Genomic DNA, 21,789 nt, shown 5'->3' on the forward strand with positions numbered 1-21,789 from the left:
GCAGGCCAGGCGGGTTGAGTGAGTGACCACTGGCATCTCGCAAGCTCTGTACTGGATTCTCTTGAAGCCTGTCAGTGATTATGAGAGATCTGTGAGCTCTCCGTGTGTGTGTCTGTGCGTGTGTGTGTGAGGGTTCTAACAGTAGAGGGTCAAGATAATGGGCAGTCTTTATTGTTGTTGCTCTTTCATGGGTTTGTGTTGTCATGAAAGTATAAAAAGGATTGTGTGTGTGTGTGTGTGTGTGTGTGTGTGTGTGTGTGTGCGCGCTAGTCATATAAAGGGATTAGAAAGCAGTATAGTGTTTTGTAAAAAGCAATGTAAGATGTGTCTCTGTGTGTGTGTGTATGTGCATGCACACTGGACCTGCCTGTCAGTGGGGATATGCTTCCAGTGATCCCAGTGGAAACAGACACAGCTTTTTTCCCCTCTTGCTGGTATCCCACAGCTGAATCAGAGGCTGCCGTTAGCGTTGGCACGCAGCTGCAGCTGGGCAGGGCTGCTGCTCTCCTCCCGGCCGGTGCGTTTTAATGACATTTGGGGGGGAAAGTGCAGTGTCATCGCGTGATGGGGACATAAGTGTAGAGTCTGGAGAAAGTGGACACGTCCGTCTCGGGGAGATCAGAGAGAAACGCTCTGGCTGGCTAGACGCCACCTGGACGCACAATTAAATGCAGCCCCCTTGGACCTGAGAGTCTGAGATTGTCTGGCTCACTTAATATTTCCGTACAGTTTTAGACGCCCCCTTTTTATGTTTTATGTTTTATGTTTTTTCCTCTCTCGTTCTCGGTCCAAGGATTGTGTTCCCTTCCCTTGCTTTGTCTCTTCTGTTTCTCTTGTTGTCTCCGATATGTGCTTTCATTCTTGCTCTGTTCTTCTTTCTCCCTCCTGTTCAGTCTCCGTTGCTGTCGTTATTTACTCCCCTCCCCTCTCTTCTCATGCATCTCCTTTCACTCCTCCATCGTCCACTGGTGTCACCTTCTCCATCTTTACCCACCCCCACCCCAGTTTCTCCCTAGCTCTCTCGTTCTCTCATTCTCACTCTTTCTCTCTCTCTCTGCAGCCTCTCTCTCTCTCTCTGTCTCTGTCTCTGTCTCTCTCTCTCTCTCTCTCTCTCTCTGTCTGTTTCTCCTCTCTGCTCTCTGCTCCCTTCCCAGAGTCGTGTCTAAATCCCCCTAGCTCAGCTGCAGCTGAAGGGCAGACTGACCGTCATCACTGAGTGCTGCTGAGCTGGTGAACTGGACATCCCACCCCCACCATCCCCATCCTCACCTTCCATCTACACTCTCCTCCTCTTCCCAAACCCCTTTCCCCAGTGGGTTAGGCTCTCTCTCTCTCTCTCTCTCTCTCTCTCATAACTCTCATATCTCTTTCTTTCTCTTTCTTTCTCTTCTTTCTTTTCTCTTTCTTTCTTTCTTTCTTTCTTTCTTTCTTTCTTTCTTTCTTTCTTTTTTTCTGTCTTTCTTTCTTTCTTTCTTTCTTTCTTTTTTCCTCTGTCCATCTCTCTGTATCCCTCTCTTTATCTTTCTTTTTTCTAGCTCTCTCTCCCTCTTTCTCACTCCTACTCTGATGGCTTGGATCAATCCAGCACCCCCACCCACTCACCCGCTGCAACGTTTCCCAGGCCTCCTCTCCTGAGGGACCCACCCATCCACCCACCTATCATGCCATCCTCCACCACAGGCCTCCTATCTCAGGTGACCGCTGAACTCAACTGATTTAGCCGAACGAGAACGTGATGGCCGTCTGCTTAATGAGTCTGGTCAATAGTGGTGCTTGGAGGTAACTAAAGCTTGGCAGGTTCCCAACCAAGCACGGGATAGGGTAGGTTGTGTTGGTTTTGGCAGCCTGTCTGGTTTCCATTGCAGTGCAGATGTTGAGAAAAGAAGAGAATATGGTACTATGTTGTCTGTTGTTGTTACTTTCTGAGTAATCTTATGTTCCCTACAGATGGTTTTAAATGGGAAAGAGAGTCATGGTGAGATTGTTTGTTGGTGTGGGCGACAGAGCTGATTTGAACATACAGACTACCTCATGGTGCACATTAGCCTAGTTTTGTTGCTTGAGGTAAACACATTCTCCACACACACACAGGATTTACTCCTAGATATGATGTATTCTCACACACAGCCGTTTCAATGTCCGTGAATGTGCGTGCATTCAGACAGAAACAGCTACGCGTGCAGATACTGCCCATGCTGTCATTATGTGGTCAGATGCAGACGTACACACACACACACACACACACACATACACACAGTGACACTTACATATGAGTATGCATACTGTAGCCTTTTAGATAACAGTGTTTGGCCACAGACTGTACCACAGCTCTTGGCACATGCTGAGTCATGATGGGCTGTTGTTTTTGTTTGTGTGGCCTGACTGGCACGCAGTCATTGGCCACTCTGCTCTCCGCTAGTCTCCTCTCCTCTCCTCTCCTCTCCTCCTCCATCTGCTGGGCCTCACTCCATCTCTCCTCTCCTCTCTTTTCTTCTCCTCTCTCTGCTGGTCTTCTCTCTCTATCTCTCCTCTGCTCTCTTTTCTCCTCTCCTCTCCTCTCCTCCTCCATCTGCTGGGCCTCACTCCATCTCTCCTCTCCTCTCTTTTCTCCTCCTCTCTTCTCCTCTCTCTGCTGGTCTTCTCTCTCTATCTCTCCTCTGCTCTCTTTTCTTCTCTCCTCTTTTCTCCTCCATCAGCTGGTCTTCTCTCCATCTCTTCTCTTCTCTCCTCTTTTCCTCTCTCCTCTTCTCTTCCCTTCTCTTCTCTTCTTTTCTCTCATCTTTTCTTCTCTTCTCCTCCCCTCTCCTCTTCTCTCCTCTTCTCCTCTCTTCTCTCTTCTTCTGCCCTCTCTTTTGGGAAGTACACTGTTCTCTGTGCTTCCATGTTCCAGATCATTTTAGTTTGGTCATAAAGATAAGAACCCTTTCTGTGTCTAACAACCTCCTCCCCCGGGTGATACTATCTTTATTGCCACGCTTTCCCACACGTGGTCACTCCTTTCAGCCCGTCTGGTGAAAGACAAGACCAGACAAGATCGGCCCACCTGAACAAGATGCCTACCTTGACATTTATGTTGTTGACTTTCACGATTGGCCTGTCTGCTACTGTCCTGGACTGACTCTTCCCGCGGCGAGTCCCAGAACCGATTCAGTGGATCAGAACCACGCCAGGTGGGTCGGTGTTTGCCACCACAGCTGCCCATGGGACAGGCAAGAGTGGCACCGTGGCAGAGCGGCAGAGAAAGGGTGTCGGAAAGGGTTCTCTGCTCTCATCTTTTTACATGAGGGGTCACGTTTTGTAATACAACATCCTGTGTGTGTGTGTGTGTGTGTGTGTGTGTGTGTGTGTGTGTGTTTGTCTGTGAGCACACAAAACAGCATGAAGGCGAGAGTGAAAGAGAAGATAGCGAGTGTGTGTGTGTGTGTGTGTGGGTGGATGTGTGAAAAGGAGAGACTCCCGTCTCCAGCCGTGTTCTCTGGCCCCATCTCAAGTAGTGCAGCACCATGTGAAGAGGCTGCTGGCATTGCTGAGCTCCTCATGTCACCGCTCCATATATACATGCAATAGCTAGCCTACGCTCCAATTTTTTACCCTATGTGTACGCTAGCTACGCCCCATTTACAGTTACACTCCATATAGGTATGCTAGCTAAACTGTTACACCAATACATACCCATAGCTATGATCCTTATAGCTATGTTTGCTACGTGCATAATACACTAGTGACAAAGATCCTCTTCAATCCTCCTGATAACAATGCTTTATGTGTACGTACACTAGCTATGTTTCATATGATGTACGCTAGCTGTGCTCTGTAAATGCACATTGACTACACTCGAGGTATGTAAATGCTAGCATGAGGCTTAGACCTGTGCCGGAGAGGAACCTGAATGGGATTGTCTGGCTGCAACCACAAGTCTTGCGCTTGGATGAAACAGCCAGGTTATTTCGAAGCAGCGTCATAGCTGTAGCCTATAGGGTAATGTGTGAACTGCTTGATGTGGGAACCACAGAATAGCTTGTGATCTAAATCTTTTGTGAGACATCTCACACAGTCAGTGTTATCATGCACAGTGTGGACAGTCATTTAGAAACAACATCTATGATGCAGCAGGCTAGCATAACTTTGCAACTGAGTAAGACACAATATCACTCAAAAGGAAAAACTTTAGCCTATTTTCTTTTTCTTAGAAGCAGGAATCAGTCTGCTATTTTTGTCCTGTATTGTGAAGCGGTGGCAGTTTCTCTGAGTTTTAGACAGCTGAGATGAAACAGCCTGGGATAAAGTGTTTTCAGTGATCGCCTTTTAGCTTCTGTTCGTCTCTGCCTCTCAACTTGATATGCCCTGAGACGAGTTAGAAATGACTTGCACTCTTCCAAGTGAAAACTGGAGGATGTCCTTTACATTTGATGAAAATATTTTTGTTTGAATGTAATATTTTGAAAGAAGTCATTATTTTTGTACCTAAACTGAGTGTGTGTGTGTGTGTGTGTGTGTGTGTGTGTGTTGTGTGTTTTGTGCGTCTATGTGTGTTTCTCACCTATAAGTTACAATGCAGTGTTTTTGGCTTTAGGGTATACATTGTCAATGATTTTTAACTCTAAAATCTCATGTGTTGCACTTTGCATTGCTTGCCTCTTACCCCGAGCCTCACGGGTAGTTGAGTTTGCACGTCGCTGGGCCAAGTGCATTCTCCCGCGACCTGCCCACAAAGCATCTCGCCTCCACACAACAAAACCGCTGAAGGCAAATATCTCCCGAGCACGTCTCCTGGGAGAAGCATTCTGCTTGTTCACCACTCTGTCCCTGCAGCCTCCTGCCGACGGCCAGCTCAGCGTCTGCTCACCTTGCCAGTCACGGCTGCCCATGCTACCATCCGCTGTCATCGCTGACCGTTGACCGTTGTTGTGTTTTTTTGCCTCTGTATCTTTTCCTTGGCAGGAAAAAAAACATTGCACCCATTGCTAGTGCACTGGAGGCCAGCTCAGGGCACATGCACCCCCATCCCCCCCCAGTCTTATCAGCGAACAGAATAAGCCGCCGGCAGCGGCAGTTTTACAGGCACTCACTGGCCGGGTGAAAGGTGCCCGTGCTGCTGCATTTCTGCCTGATTTCCTTATTTTAGGGCCATTTGCATGCCGCGGGACTTCATGTTCTCCAAATATGTGGGACGCCGGTGTGATTTTCCACAGTGCACCTTCTCTGGCCTTTTCGCCTCTCTATGGCGGTTTCTCTCTCTCTCTCTCGCTCACTGTCTTTCTCCCTCTTTCTCTATATCTCTCTCACTCTCTCTCCATCCTTCTCACACACTATGTTGACTGTGTGTGTGTGTGTGTGTGTGTGTGTGTGTGTGTGTGTGCGTGCATGTGCACGCAGACCCATTCCAGATGTTGGGCCTGGGTGCGGGGCTTGGGTGGAGAGAGGTAGATAAAGGGAGAGGGAGAGAGGGAGAGAGGGAGAGAGGAGAGAGAGAGAGAGAGAGAGAGAGAGAGACATCAACACAGCTGGATGACTGCCAGTTCCAATAATAGCCTCACGGAGGCTTAAAATACCGCTGAAAGGGACACACACACACACACACACACACACACAGCCGCTGGAAGGGACACACACACACACACAGCCGCTGGAAGGGACACACACACACACACAAACACACAGCCCTAGTGAGAGTTCACAGACGGAACACCATGTGCCCCGGCCACCCCCCTGCCCTCCTCGGACCATCATCCTACACACACGCGCACACACACGCGCACGCACAACAGAGAGCCCCTCTCTCCTCTTCCCTTTCCCCTAATATCCGAGCCAGCCGTTGTGTTTGGCATGTGCTTGTTGTCTTTAGCCTGGAGAGAAAAAAAAAAAAAGAGGACAAAAGGCCCCTGATGTCGACCCGATCTGGGGAAGAACCTGCGGAGGGTTAAACCCGGTTCTTCTGCCGCACCGAGGGAAAAGAGGGATGAGGATAATCACAGGATAATAAATCACTGGTGACGGTGGAAAATGGGTCCATCATTTTGCAGTCAGTCTGTTCATACCTGTGAGGAATAGACGTACTTCCCATCGCTTCCTCGCGCGCCGCGCCACAGCATTGTTTTGAAACGGTCCATCTCCCAGCAGAATGCAGGATGCAGGGGCAATCAGGGAGAAATGTCCGGCGTGTCCTCAGCTGAACCGAGAAGCCTGTGCCTCTGCACTCACTGATGTATGGGTTCATTGCATAAATGAATACAAGCCATTTCCATACCTGTCGTAATTGTTGTGCTTTTTACATTTGAATGGCTAGGTGTAGATCTCTGGAGGAGCGACTGGTGGTTAGTGTCCCTAACCCCCGACATTTTGTAGCCTGGCGTAGTTCTGGTTTCACTGCCTGGTCACCTCTTGCGACTGTGTTCCAGCAAAGCTGTGAGGCTGCGGGCTCTCTCTATGCCTGACTTGAGTGGGCTGTCGTCCATCACACAAGTCCACTCGTTTCTCAAGCACCATTTTGTTTCAGAGCTGCTGGGCTGCTGTATTGAAAGCAAACACAAATGTCCCAGACGCTCACATCTCAGCTCTGCTGTTTTGAGTTCCATGCTAAAAATTGTCTCTGTTTTTCTCTCTTTCTATCCCCTTCTCTCCCTCTCTCTCTTTTCTATTCCTTTCTTTCTCGTCTTCTTGCTTTGGAAAAACAGGTGGCGATAAAAATAGTAGACAAGACCCAGCTTGATGATGAGAACTTAAAGAAGATCTTCAGGGAGGTCCAGATCATGAAGATGCTGAGACACCCTCACATCATCCGCCTTTACCAGGTCACTGCTCCCCACCCAATCTTGTCTTCTCTCCCTTTTTCATGTATAAGAGTGGAAATATGTCTTGCTGTGTGTTAGTTGTTTACCAGTGTGTGTGTGTGTGTGTGTGTGTGTGTGTGTGTGTGTGTGTCCTTCAGGTGATGGAGACAGAAAGGATGATCTATCTAGTGACTGAGTACGCCAGTGGAGGGGAAATATTCGGTGAGTTGTCGTTGTTGTTGTTGTTGTTGTTTTGTGTGCCTGTTCTTTCTTTTTTTTTCCATGTCATGATGCTGTATCTATCCCCCCTGCCTGTTTCTCCTTGCGTGTGTTCTCTGTCATTCCGTGCTGCCTGATCATATCTTGCATTTCTCTCTAAAAACATCTCTGCCTCCAGAGATTTTTGTTTATTATTATTCTTTTCACCTCTCACCGCCACTGTTGCCTTCCTCGGCTCTCTCGTCTCTCAGCCTGTCTCCTCCTACTCCTACTACTCCTACTAAGAGGTCATGTGCAACAGGTTTTAGTCTGTTAACCCTTTCTGATGGTCACATTCTCTCTCTCTCTCTCTCTCTCTCTCTCTCTCTCTCTCTCTCTCTCTCTCTCTCTCAGATCACTTGGTGGCTCATGGGCGGATGGCGGAGAAGGATGCTCGGCGGAAATTCAAACAGATTGTGGCGGCGGTGCACTTCTGCCACTGCCGCCACATTGTGCACCGTGACCTGAAGGCTGAAAACTTGCTGCTGGACCACAACCTCAACATCAAGATCGCAGGTACAGGACTGTGTGTGTGTGTGTGTCAGGTCACCACTAACAGGGAAGCTACACCAGGCACGTAACTGAAGCGTTTCGTTTGCGCTGCGTCTGCTGCAACAATTAGCTTCCACTATAATCAATGGAAGTAGCTACATCAGATTTGATAGCGGCGGGTACGTTCGAAAAAAAGAGACCAGTCTTCTAAAATGGTTTTTATGCGTTGCGAATGGAACGCTTCAGTTACGCTAATTGGTGTGCCTTCCCTTCCAGTTTTTTAACTGATTAATAGGGTCAGGCATAGGGTTCGCTCTAGGCCTAGTTTTGTATTCTTTAGTTACTGTATAATGGAAGTCAATGGGAGGTCCCTACTAGAATATCAATACGAGAATGTGTGTTTGTGTCTGGGTGTGTTTGTATACGTGTGTATGAAATAGGCATATTTTGAAATATTTTGTGTTTTGCCAGCAGGGTTTAGACACTACCATATGAAGAGGGAATCAGCTAGTATCTGTCAGATTGGACACGTGCCCATTACTAGTGTGGCAAATAAATTATGTATAATTTTGTGTAAATGTGTATTATGTAGCTAATGAATTATGTATGGGTGCACTGAGCCCATTGCAGATAAATAAAAAGTATAATAAATAAGTCACATCAGTGTCTCAGAGCAAAGCTGATATACACAATATTGTCAAAAGTATTGGGTCACCTGCCTTGACTCGCATATGAATTTAAGTGACATCCCATTCCTAATCCATAGGGTTTAATATGACGTCGGCCCACCCGTTGCCGCTATAGCAGCTTTAACTCTTCTGGGAAGGCTTTCCACAAGGTTTAGGAGTGTGTTTATGGGAATTTGACCATTCTTCAAAAGGCGCATTTGTGAGATCTGAAGTTGGACGAGAAGGCCTGGCTCTCAGTCTCCGCTCTAATTCATCCCAAAGGTGTTCTATAGGGTTGAGGTCAGTACTGTGCAGGTACAGTGAAGTTCATCCACACCAAACTCTGTCATCCATGTCTTTATGGACCTTGCTTTGTGCACTGGTGCACAGTCATGTTGGAACAGGAAGGGGCCATCCCCAAAGTGTTCCCACAAAGTTGGGAGCATGGAATTATCCAAAATCTCTTGGTATGCTGAAGCTTTCAGAATTCTTTTCACTGGAACTAAGGGGCCAAGCCCAGCTCCTGAATAACAGCCCCACACCATAATACCCCCTCCACCAAACTTTACACTTGGCACAATGCAGTCAGACAAGTACGACAGAGTTTGGTGTGGATGAACTTGACTGGCCTGCACAGTGTCCTGACCTCAACCCTACAGAACACCTACAGTATGAGATGAATTAGAGTGGAGACTGAGAGCCAGGCCTTCTCATCCAACAAAAATGGTTTCCCATGTCTTTATGGACCTTATGGTCTGTATGGACCTTTCCAATGGTTTCCCATAAACACACTCCTAAACCTTGTGGAAAGCCTTCCCAGAATAGTTGAAGCAGCTATAGCTGCAAAGGTGGACTGACGTCATGTTAAGAACGGAATGTCACTTAAGTCATATGCGAGTCAAGGCAGGTGACCCAATACTTTTGGCAATATAGTGTATTTTGATTCTCTCTCTCTCTCTCTCTCTCTCTCCAAAATGCTTTATTGGCTTGACAAATAAGACATTCATATTCATGGGTTTCATCAGGTCCCTTTCCACAGGTGTATCAAGTTTCATCAGGTCCCTTTCCACAGGTGTATCAAGCACCATGCAGTCTGCATTCATAATCTAGCTGCTTGATTTTATACACCTGTAGAAAGTGACCTGATGAAACCCATGAATTGCCAAGGCAGTCATGCATAGTATGAGGGAGCTGGGGAATAGGAAACCCAAGTGTCTGTGTGGACTTCCATAAAATCCTTTCTCTCGTCTCTCAGACTTTGGCTTCAGTAACCTGTTCTCGCGAGGTCAGCTGCTGAAGACGTGGTGTGGGAGCCCCCCTTATGCTGCTCCCGAGCTCTTCGAAGGGAAGGAATACGATGGACCCAAAGTAGACATCTGGGTAGGGAGTCCCCTCACTCGGTCTCCTCTCTTATTCTGTCTTCTTCCATCATCCCTCCTTCTCTTCATTCTTCACTCTTGTGCACCCTGCCTTCCTCTCTCTCACTTTCTATGCATAACTCTTTTTCTATCTGTCTCTCTCCCTCTCAGTCTATTCATCACTCTCTCTCTATTTCTCTCCCCTCCCTCATGATTTCTGCAGAGTTTAGGTGTGGTGCTATATGTTCTCGTGTGCGGCGCTCTACCCTTCGATGGCAGTACCCTTCAGAACCTCCGGGCTCGAGTGCTAAGTGGAAAGTTCCGGATCCCCTTCTTCATGTCCACTGGTGAGCATTGGCATGTCTGTGGCCTGAGTCTCATGAGCATATGCTGCTGTAAGACTATCAGATTTGACTGAAAGACTGTGGTTCCCATGCTTTTTAAAGTTGGTCTTATTGATGACCGTAACTTGTTGTGGTTCCCTTTCTTTTTAAAGTTGGTCTTATTGATGACCGTCTGATTTAAGTGGTTTTGGTTTCCGTTCTTTTTAAGGTTGGTCTTATTGATGGCTGTCTGATTAAGTGGTTGTGCTTTCCATTCTTTCTAAAGTTGGTCTTATTGACGACCGTCTGATTAACTAGTTGTGGTTCCCATTCTTTTTAAAGTTGGTCTTATTGATGACCGTCTGATTAAGTGGTTGTTTGTGACGTGAAGTTAAGGAGTGGTGACGAATGAGAAGGACAGTTGTTTGTTCTCTCAGATAAAGCAGAAATAGCTACTGTTATGTAAATGGGCTACACAAACTTTGCTGACCATTTGAACTGGCAGTATTATAACAAACATTTGTAATTTAGCCTTGTATTATATAGTTTTATATTTAACCACTGCAAAGCAAATGTCATTAGTTTATGTTTTGTCGTATTTTGTCATTTTCTTGACGTTTTGTCCAGTAACACCTTTTGTGCATGGATGTGTGTGAGTGCTGCATAAATGTGCATGTATGTTAATGACAGTGTGTCTGCGTGTATGTTTGTTTCAGACTGTGAGTACTTGATCCGACACATGCTGGTCCTAGACCCCAGCAAACGCCTTTCCATGGAGCAGATCTGTAAGAACAAGTGGATGAGACAAGGGGACCCGGACCCTGAGTTTGAGAGGGTGAGTGGATGTTCCGAGTCACTGCTGTGTCTGCGGACATAACTGGTCATTCAAGTCCATCCTGCTGCCCCTCTGCCACCTTTGCCCGGCTTTGTTCCTTTGTTGGGTTTTTCCAACTGATATTTACTCACGACGTGTGTCACAAGCCCACATCCTTGTTTACCTTCAATTTTTTTTTTCTGTGCTCTCTCATTGTGGTCCTGATTTTTTTTGTTTTTCTCGTTCTTCTCTCCCTTTCTGTCTGTTTTGTCTCTTTACCTGACCTTGTCTTTCACTCTTTTCTCTCTCTCCGTATCTCTCTCTCTATCTCTCTCTCTGTATCTCTGTCTGTCTCTTTGGGTCTCAGTTGATAGCGGAGTGTGAGCAGGTGAAGACGGAGCGAGAGACTGAGCTCATTAATGAGCAGGTGCTACTGGCCATGTCAGAGATGGGTCTGGACCGGGAGCGCACACTGCAGGTGAACACACACACACACACACCACACACATCCTCATATGCACACACACACACACACACACATCCTCATATGCATGCACACACACACACACACACACACATCCTCATATGCACACACACACACACACACACACACACACACACACACACACACACACACACACACACATCCTCATATGCACACACACACACACTGTCATAACGCAACAATACACCTACTACATTCAAAGCAATATGCCACATAGCCATACATTTACATAACAACACAGAGACCTCATTATATCCAGCATTAACTGTACTTGATCACCCAACACTACTCGTATCCAAAATAAACACATACACAGGTGCGGGCAATCCAAGACAAACAGACAGACAATCTCACACTCACCCACATATATATGCTCTCATGCAAAAAGTCTCACGCAGCCTCCAGCTCACGACCACACTAACTACACAATCTCAGTCAATTCAATCATACTGTGATGTGGCAGGACATGAGAACAAGAGATGCAGTAAGACAAACATGACAACCGTAATGTCCTCACAGTGTTCTCATGCTTCCGGTGTGGAACAACCACACAGCACAGTGTTCTTATCCTTTCGGTGTGGAACAACTACACAGCATTTTATTTTATTTTTTATTTTTTTAAACAATCAACCATACAGCACAGTGTGACTAAAAAACACCTGTGTGCATTTTGGCTTGCTTTTACTGGTGGACTCAGACCTCCACAATACATTGGCCAATTCTATTTTGTTCTGGGCATTATGCTGCATTGGGAATTTGAAACAGATATGGTAAATTTTTTTGTTGAATGTTACAGGTTAACGTGATGGTATGTATTGCTGTGAAGCTTTTGGTGTTTGCACACATCGATTAGGAAAAGAGTACTAGGCCTTGTGGTTGCAGGTGCTCAACCTGTTTTACATGTTTGCAACCAGGGAAGAAACAGCCCTGCAGATCTGCAGTTCAGGCCCTGAATTGAACTCTGGGCCCCACAAGTCTAAAGGGATGCATCACTTTGCTATTGGGACAAGTTACAGACCGACAGACGGACTATTGAATATTAGGCCTTATATGAAGGTCTGAAATACATTTCCATAGGTCTCAATTATATTAATGCCCATTTAATGCTATTTTGACAGTGGTCATGTGAACTTTTGTGGCATGGATTGCAGATATATCACAATGTAGTTAAGTACAAATGATATTTATGTAAAATGGATAACCATCCTCATACAACTTTGCAGCCCATATTTATTTACTTTACTAGTAATTCTGAGATTAAGATTTTCCTTCGTATTGTTTTGCTGGTAAGGTTGTGAAGTTGGTCTTAAATTCGATTCTTAATGGTCTTAAAGTATTAAAAGTCCTGTTCCTCTACCATTGCAGTAATCACAAGCTTCACTTGTCCCTTACTAGCGATAGCATTTTGTTGGTTAATAAATAGATAGGTCGTAGTAGTGTCGTGTGACAACGGTCATTTTTAAATCTCTCTCAATACAATTTAGGACCACCGTTTTGGAGCTACAACCAATGAGATCACCATGTTTTTCTTTTGCAGTGGTCATCTTTTGTTTGGGTTAGCCTGAAATCGCAGTGCACAATCGTTAGTGCACCTAAACTCATGCATATGACACATCTCACTTCCTTACGATGCCCTGTGTCGCTCCACACTCTAGTGTGCTGCTGCTGCTGCCCTCCAACACACATACACACACACACACACATATACACACACACACACACACACACACACACACTTTCACCCTCTAGTAGCCTCTGCTATCTTGAGCCATGTCTATTTTTTCAGTGCCCTGTGACCACATGGTTGGTTGTGTTCCTGTTCCTAACGAGTGTGTCAGCCCACCAGCAGTAGCTGCAGCAACTCTGAGGAACACTCGTTACGGCTGCGCTTGGCTTCTGTTCTGCAGTGCTGATGCACCGGCACTCTGTAGCCTGAGCCTACTTTAGCCGCGCTGCCTGTGACTCAACATTCTGCACCTCTTGCGCTCCCTCCACTTTGCTTTCTCGGTGTTCTCTCTCCGTCCCCTACACCTTGCTGAGAGACGTTTCCGGGTACAAACTTTTTTTTTTAAAGTTATGTTTTTGGGCTTTTTAGCCTTTAATTGGACAGTGAATGGGGGCGGGGGTCGTGTTCAGGAAATTACCTCAGGCCACATTGGAACCCTGGTCCCTGTGAGCACTAAGCCTGTGTTGATGGAGGCCGACGCTACTGCTACGCTACGGCTCCTCTGCTGGGTACAAACTTGTGTTTTGGCAACACAGAGGCCCAGGCTTTGAGTGATCTCTATCTTTGACCCCCCTCCCCACCTCAGACATCAGGCAGGGCTTGCGGTCCCAAGCAAGCCTAATCGCCCTTCGTCATTCCCCTGATTGTCATTAAGACAAACGTGGCCCCCTGATAGTTGCATTTGTGTTGATAGTCAATGGACCCGCAGTTTCGGTGTTGGTGTTTGGTGTTACGTCAGAACTTGCTCTGTAGAAACAGGCTGAGGAGTGATTTGCCAGGTTGTGTGTGTGTGTGTGTGTGTGTGTGTGTGTGTGTGTGTGTGTGTGAGTGAGGGAGAGGGAGATGGGGGAATTGAGCCATTGCAATGCTGCGTAACTGCTGCCTTTCGTTGCCTTTATCCTGTACAGCTGCAAGAGCATTGCCAATGCCGTTACTAAGTGTAACTTACTGAGAAAAATCAGCTGTGATTACCAGCGATATTCCTCTGAAGTTCATGAGCTGGGAGTGTTGAGGGGAAATGTACAGTGAAAAAAACAGCTTGATCAGAGATAATTCTGTTCCTGTTCAAAAAAAAGAAAGAAAAATCCAAAACCAGTATCTTCAGACTTCTGACAAAGATCTTTCATCTCTCTCTTCTTTCTTCCCTGTCTCCCCTCCATCAGTCTCTGCATACAGACGCCTACGATCACTACAGCGCCATCTACAGTCTGCTCTCTGAACGACTGAAGAAACACAAGACCCTCCGGCTGCCGCCCCCCACACCGCGGCCCATGGGCTACCCCCTCACTGTACAGGTCTGTCTGTGTGTGTGTAACTGTATTTGTGAGTACTGGAGTAATTTCCCCTTGGGGATCAATAAAGTATCTATCTATCTATCTATCTATCTATCTATCTATCTATCTATCTATCTATCTAATGCTGTTTCTGCAGACCACTAACATATGTCTTGGATGCGTCCACTACTCTGAGCAAAAGCACTTATATTAAAGTACTTGTACACTACAGTCCTGCAACAGTATAAAGATGTGCAGGAATTTTGACTTAGTTATTAAGAGCAGGTCGTTCACTGTTGAGGTGTGCATGTGTGTTAGTTTGTGTTTGTTTTCAATGACGCACATGGGTGGAATTGAAGCCTACGTCACAGGCCACCGCGTGAAGCTTCTCAGATAATTGGATTACTCCAGCAAAATCTGTTCATTAAACACATGCACTCATGCAATTTCATTTAACTTTACAAAACGACATGGCTCTCAGCAAAGCTTAATGTCTCTGATTCCTCCACTTTTCCTTGTGCCTTGAGAAATGAACACATGAAAGGTTTCAGACCTATAGAGCAGCGGGTGTGCATGTGTTGTTTTAAGAAGTTGCTGTGCAATGTGACTCAGGTTAAACAGGCTTAGAGATTTGACGAGTGGCAGACGTCCCAAGCTCTGGGACTCTCACTCAATACCAACAGGTGACCCACATCCATCAAGCAGGATTGACGGCCCACATCTTGCTCAGTACAGTTACTACAGCAAGCTGCTGACGCAGTCCTTGAGTGTCCCTTTTAACCTCCTACCCCCCCAACCCCTCCACACACACACACACACACACACACACACTGTGTGTCTAATCCTGCCTCTTTTCTTCTCTCCTTTAGGATCAGGCCGGCCCCGTCAGCATGAGTGTCCCCCACGTCCAGCTCATTAACCCAGAGAATCAGATTGTTGATGTGAGTTTGCCAACCTTGGGCTGTGTATGATGCCCGACTTCCAGCTGCGTAAGAGCACACAAGCATCCTAGGATTAGCTGCGTGGTGACCGAGCCCCAGACGTCACCAGCTAGCCACACACGTATTAGTGAGCGGCATAGTGACATCAGGCAGAGTGCTAAGCTGGTTCATGGAGGGAAACTCTTACAGTAGCGATGATGTTGAGCAGAACGTAGAGCATGCATACACGTGTTTGTGTAGGTTTTCCTTTTGCACAGAGTTAAGTGTGACGTCTGCAAACACATGCACTTGCACAAATACAGAGGGTAGTAGAGAGCACACACACACTCACTCACTCACACACACTTACACACTCTCACACACACACACTCACACACACTCACACACTCTCACACACACACACACACACTTGTACTTTGAACTGTACTTTTAATACACAGACAGACACACACACACACACACTCATACACACTCATACTAAACAGTACTTTTCATACACATAAACACACACACACACTTGTACTTTGAACTGTACTTTTAATACACAGACAGACACACACACACACACTATCTCACACACTTGTACTTTAAACTGTACTTTTCATACACATATAGACATACACACACACACAGACACACGCACAGTCATCACCCTCATCATGCTTCTCTCTTCTTGGCTAGACGGACGGCACGATGGCTCTGGACAGTGACGAGGGCGAGGAACCGTCGCCCGAGGCCATGGCCCGCTACCTGTCCATGCGGCGCCACACAGTGGGCGTGCCGGACCCCAGGTACCGCTGCGTATACACACACACACACACACACACACACACACACACACACACACACACACACACACACACACTCTATCTCACACACACACACACACACACACACACACACACACTCTCTATCTCACACACGCACACACACACACACACACACACACATACACACACACCCACAATCAGCAGTAGCCTTCACTCAGGCTCTCCATCTGTCATTAGTTTCCATCTCCCTCTGATGCCCCTGCCTATCTAGCTCCTGCTTCTCCCTCTCTCTCTCATTCTGTCCCTCTCCCTCTCCCTCCCTCCCTCTCTCTCTCGCTCTCGCTCTCTCGCTCTCTCTCTTTCTCTTTCTCTCTCTCTCTCTCAATTTCCTACTATATTGATCTCTATGATATTTCCCCATTTCTCTCTCCCCTCCTTCTGTATCTCTGTATCTTTTGTTGTCTCTTCTCTCTGTTCCCTCTCTTCCGTGTCTTTCTGTTTTCTATCTGCGTTGCCCTGCATTGTCTTTTTGTCCTTTGATGTTTTGATGTCTGCTCGGAGACACACATGTTTCCATCCTGTTTATGTGCATCTCTTAACTGTATGTGTGTGTGTGTGTGTGTGTGTGTGTGTGTGTGCGTGCGTGTGCGCAGGGCAGACATGCAGGAGGATCTCCCGAAGTTGACCCCTGGCTTCCCGCGCACCGTCCCCCAGCCCCCCTTCCCCACGCTGGCCCCGACCCCCATGGGCCAGATGCACACTCTCATGCCCACACAGAGCCTGCAGCCCACCCAGCAGCTGGAGTACAAGGTAACACGTGCGTGTGTCTGTGTGTGTGTGTCTGTGTGTGTGTGTTTCATTGCATTGTGTACACACAAAGCTGTACAGCACATGTTTCTCTCCCTTTGTGTATCAGTGCTCAGTGGCCTCTGTGTGTTTGTCCATCTCTGTGAGTGAGTGGACACATGTATACTATGCATGAGCACAGTAATGGAACTGAACACGTATGGTAGTGAGCTTTTTAAAAAAAATATATGCTTGAATGTTGTTTATACAGACTGTTTTAGTTATAATTATGTAATTAAATGCCTGTGTGTGTGTGTGTGTGTGTGTTTATGTTGTGGTGTGTGTGTATGCGGTGGTGGGTGTATGCTTATGCAGTTGTGTGTGTACATGTGCGTATGCAGTAGGCAGTAGCGTGTGTGTGTATGTGTATGCGATCGCATTTGTGTGTGTGTGTGTGTGTGTGTTGTAGAGTGTCCCTGACCCTTCGGTCTGTCCCCTCCAGGAGCAGTGTCTGCTGCAGCCCCCCACCCTGCAGCTGCTGAACGGCATGGGCCCGCTGGGTCGCCGCGCGTCCGACGGAGGCGCCAACATCCAGCTGCACGCCCAGCAGCTGCTCAAGAGGCCTCGCGGACAGTCCCCGCTGGTGGCTAGCCCTGTGAGTGGACTGTGTGTGTGTGAGTGGTGTGTGTTCGTGCATGCGTGTGTGCAGAGTGGAAAACTCTACATTCGGCTTCAGAAAGACACTTAACCAGATTATTCTAATTAGCACACCTTCTCAGACAGGTAGATCAGCTAATTAGTGAAATCGCCTGTGTGCATGGTACGATTGTTTCTTTCTGAAGGTCGAGTTTTTTCACCTCTGTGTGTGTGTGTCTTTGTGTGAGTTTGTATCTGTGTGTAAAGTGTGTGTCTAATCATGAAATGTGCACATGTTTGTGAGTCTAAGACCCCATGTCCTGCCACCGGCAGTCCCTGGTCATAATATTGTGGTGCCATCTAACCCCTCTCTCTCTCTTTCTCACAGCACCCCATCACAGCCGTGGCTCCTGTGGACGAGGAGAACTCTGATGGCGAGCCAGACCAGGAGGCCGTGCAGAGGTGAGTGCCTGCCGTCCCCCCAGGGGAGCTTTGGGCCTGAGGACGGGCAGACGAGAATCGGGGCGAACGGCAGCGGGGGGGGGGGGGGGGTGTTCTGCTTCTGCTTCTGCTTTGTCTGGGGTTGTTTCAGGTTGCATAGTGCTGTGTCTTCTGGGCCTGTGGTGGCACATGGAGGCGGGGTGGGGGGGCGGGTGTTGAGTGGGGTGGATGGGTGGATGTGTGGGTGGGGTGGGGTGGATGTGTGGGTGGGGTGGGGGGGGTGTTGAGTGTTTCAGCGCTGCAGCTCTGCTTCACTGCCAGTCGGAGGCCCACTGGCTTCTGGCTTCTCCTCCTCTTCATCTCGCCCTGGCTTTCCTCCCATCAATGCCCCAATCAACACCTCTGGTCTCTCAGATTAAGCAAAGATCCCATCTCTTCCCTCCCCTTACTACCCTTCGTCCTCCTCCTCCTCCTCCTCCTCCTCCTCTCTTCCCTTCTAAACGCTTTTAGATGACACTTAGTCCCCTCAATCTGTCGCACTTCGACTGATGGCTACATTGTTATTTTCCTCACCTGGCTTCGCTCTTGACCTAAGCTTGCTCAACTCAAATCAAAATGTATATTGATAATTACTCAGTTACATTATTATTATGACTGATTAGTGGGGTAAGGCCTCATCATATCCTATCACCCCTCCACCCCCATTGTCCTACTGTAGCGGAGAGCTCATAGAGCTGACCCTCACTGCTTCCTGTTTCCCACCCCTCCCCCACCTCCCCCTTCCTCTACCCTCCCCCTCCCCCTCTCCATTCCCTCCCGTGGCCCCAGGTACTTGGCGAACAGCTCCAAGCGGCACACCATGCACCCGCTCATGAGCACGGGCCCCGGCGGTGCCGAGCTGGCCGCCGACCCCCAGAGGTCCCAGGGTTCCCGGCAGTGGGGCTGGGTCCCAGAGCAGCACCCTCGGTGAGGGCCTTCACTCCACTCCCCCCCCCCCCCCCCCCCCCGTACCTCAACACCACCCACCCACCTGCACCCACGCTGAGTTGACTGCACCCACCTACCATCCAGCCCACAGTAGCATCATACAAGCAGAGAGGAGAGGAAGGGGTGGGGGAGGAGAGAAGAGGGGAGGGTGGACTCCGCATGGCCCGAGAGGGAGGTGGGGAGAGAGAGAGCGAGCGAGAAAAAGAAAGAAAGAGAGAGAGAGAAAAGGAGAGAGAAAGAGAGTGTGTGTGTCAACAGCCAGCAGGGAACACCACTCCTGACACCCGAGGACGGCATGCTCTACACACACAACAAACACACACTTACAAACACACACTGTATGTACACATTTGACATTTACAAATACACATTAATATATCCATAGACATTAATGCAAACATATACATACATACATACATACACACACACACACACACACACACACACACACACACACACACACACACACACACACACACTGGGCACAAACCTACTGCATGTGGGATTGATTGTTGATTGTTTGCACGCCACTACTGGTTCGCTCTCTCACCTCCCCCTCCCCACACTCACACACACGGTGTTGTTTCTTTTTGGTTTATCTGTTGCATCTGGCCCACTGTATGCCGCACCCCAAGTGCCTGGTGCCGGCCCCGTCCCGGAAAGACCTGCGTGCTAAACCTGGCGGGCCCTTGATCCGCTGACCCGAGCACGGTGACAGATTCATTGATTGTGTGGAAGGCCTGCCCTGCCGTGCCCCGTATCAAAGCTGAGGCCAAGGTTGTCCCAGGCCGGCCTTACACAAGGCCCTGGTTACCAGCACGGCCCATTTGTTTTGTACGTAGTGATGGAAATAATCATTTCCTGAAAACAAGATTTTATGTGATGATTTCAAAAAAAAGGGAAGAAGGGTAATATTCTCCCCCTACAGTAACAGTGTTATGTAAGGCCATTTTATGTGTGTTCAGAAATAGAATAGATTGCTGTGTGACCCCCTTGGGCAGTATACTAGGCTGTGTCTGACCTTGAGCAAGCAGTAATTTTTAGGATTATCGGCTAGGGGGAAAAAAAACCTCTCAGATCGCTGGTGGGATTTTGCTGTGTGACTGCCATCGTGACCATCAGGATGTTGTTATGCGTTGCCATATGTCCGTGTCATACACTGCTGCGGTCAGATGGCGTTTCCTTTTTTAGCAGTGTGCGCCCTGAAGAGTGGGCTAAACCACTGGATGGTATGAAAATGGCATTAAAGTAATTGAGAAATGGCGAAAGTCCATTTGATACACTAAGCTGAGCTTCTCGGTGTTAAGAGGCTAAGGGGAGACAGTGGCTGGGGCCAACTCTCCCTCTCTTTTAGCTGAAGTCACGTAAAGAGTCATGTAAGGCCACAGCTTTGGTTGACTGCTGTCATTGACCATTGTGACTCCATATGGCATGAAACAAATGGACAGTGATTGCATATGTTTTCATACATTTGGGAAAGACTGGGCTGAAAAAGAGAATTAACATCTCAAGTTAAAAGATCTAAAAAGTGGATCTATTTTGAGGCAGTTTCAGTACATGAAATGATATTCAATCAATCAGAGCTGGTATATATGTCATATGGTATAAAACATTTAATGCAAGATCTCTCTGTTTAAACATGTTGCTGGCATCAAATTCAAAATAGATTAGATAGAATAGAAGATATTTTATTGTCATTGTACACAGACACAACGAGACATTGTTTGGAACAAACCTGAGATTCCCACAGATTGGCTAAAAAAGCATGAAGTAGTCAAATGTGACATATTCAACATTTGATGTGTTGTCTATGTCCTGTTTGCAGATAAATATGGGTTTACGAGATTTGCAAAGGATCACATTCTGTTTTTATTTGCATTTTACACAATGTTCCAACTTTTTCTGATTTGGGGTTGTCCAGGTGGCTTTGACGGTCAGTGTCTAAACAGACATGGGTGGGTGATGGGTGTTGGCCTAAGCTGTTGGTTTGAGATTGATGGATTCTCCGCCACAATCCCTGCTTGTTCTCAGCACACCCAGAATAGCAAGTGGACTAATAGGCTGTAAAGGCCAATGTTAATTAGATTACCTGTGAGTTTGTTTGTCTGTGTGTGTGTCATGCCGACTTATGTTTGTGTATGTTATGCGTGCCCACCATGTGAGGCTGTATTTGTATGTGTCTGTGTGTATGTTTGTCTGATGGTGTGTTATTTAACTCTGTGTGGTTGTCTGTGTGTATGTCTGTTTGTCTGATGGTGTGTAATTTATGTGTGTTTGTGTGTCTGAGTTTGAGTATCTGCTCGTCTGACCGTGTTATATTTGTGTGTATAAGAAAAAATAGGAAAGGTTTTCTCTTTTTTGGATTGATACAGCAAAGTGGTTTATTCCAGTGCAAATGGTAGAAAGGTTCACAAAGGTTCAACCTATGCCTGCCATCGGCATATTCTCTGAAGTTCTGTCTCCTTCGTCCTATCTGGGTGAACTACTTTGTCCTGTTTGCGTGAACTACTAACATTATATGCTAGTCTCAATGCAAATTAATCTGGCTTCTACCCAGATAGCCTTTTGTCCTATGTATATGATAATTGAGTTAACCTCACACCTTTGGCTGGGATGGTTTTCAGTGGCTTACCCCCAAAACCCATTCTACGATTGTTGGTGTTTCACACCTCACCTTGCGCCAAACCGTCTGGCCCGCCATCAGAACATCAGAACTTTATCTTGGTTGGAGAAATGATATCACATACAATTCGGCAGGATTCATTTCTTACATGTGTGTGTGTGTGTGTCCATGTGGTTTTCTGTGTGACCGTTTGTGTGTGTGTGTGTTGACTCTATCTCCACTCCCTCCAGGACCTCCTATAAGGACAGTAACACCCTGCATCTTCCCATGGAGCGCTTCTCTCCTGTCAGGCGCTTCTCAGATGGAGCTGCCACCATCCAGGCCATCAAAGCCCACCTGGAGAACAACACCCTCATCCGACAGCTCAAACAGGTACACACACACACACACACACACAGTGTGGTGGGGGTACTTCCA

At 47.3% G+C, this 21,789-nt stretch overlaps 1 protein-coding gene across 1 annotated transcript in view; it reads left to right on the top strand.

Annotated features, from left to right (window-relative positions):
* Positions 1 to 21,789, top strand: part of sik3 (SIK family kinase 3) — a 37,855-nt gene that overhangs the window by 6,422 nt on the left and 9,644 nt on the right. The window contains 15 exon segments of the mRNA XM_048264339.1: positions 6,675 to 6,791; positions 6,929 to 6,992; positions 7,383 to 7,544; positions 9,444 to 9,568; positions 9,770 to 9,893; positions 10,586 to 10,704; positions 11,051 to 11,161; positions 14,078 to 14,209; positions 15,058 to 15,129; positions 15,811 to 15,920; positions 16,553 to 16,709; positions 17,188 to 17,340; positions 17,710 to 17,783; positions 18,591 to 18,728; positions 21,603 to 21,744. Of these exon segments, the coding sequence (XP_048120296.1) occupies positions 6,675 to 6,791; positions 6,929 to 6,992; positions 7,383 to 7,544; positions 9,444 to 9,568; positions 9,770 to 9,893; positions 10,586 to 10,704; positions 11,051 to 11,161; positions 14,078 to 14,209; positions 15,058 to 15,129; positions 15,811 to 15,920; positions 16,553 to 16,709; positions 17,188 to 17,340; positions 17,710 to 17,783; positions 18,591 to 18,728; positions 21,603 to 21,744 (1,800 nt within the window).

This window comes from Alosa alosa, chromosome 15 (assembly GCF_017589495.1).
Source record: "Alosa alosa isolate M-15738 ecotype Scorff River chromosome 15, AALO_Geno_1.1, whole genome shotgun sequence".
Lineage (NCBI taxonomy): Eukaryota > Metazoa > Chordata > Actinopteri > Clupeiformes > Clupeidae > Alosa > Alosa alosa.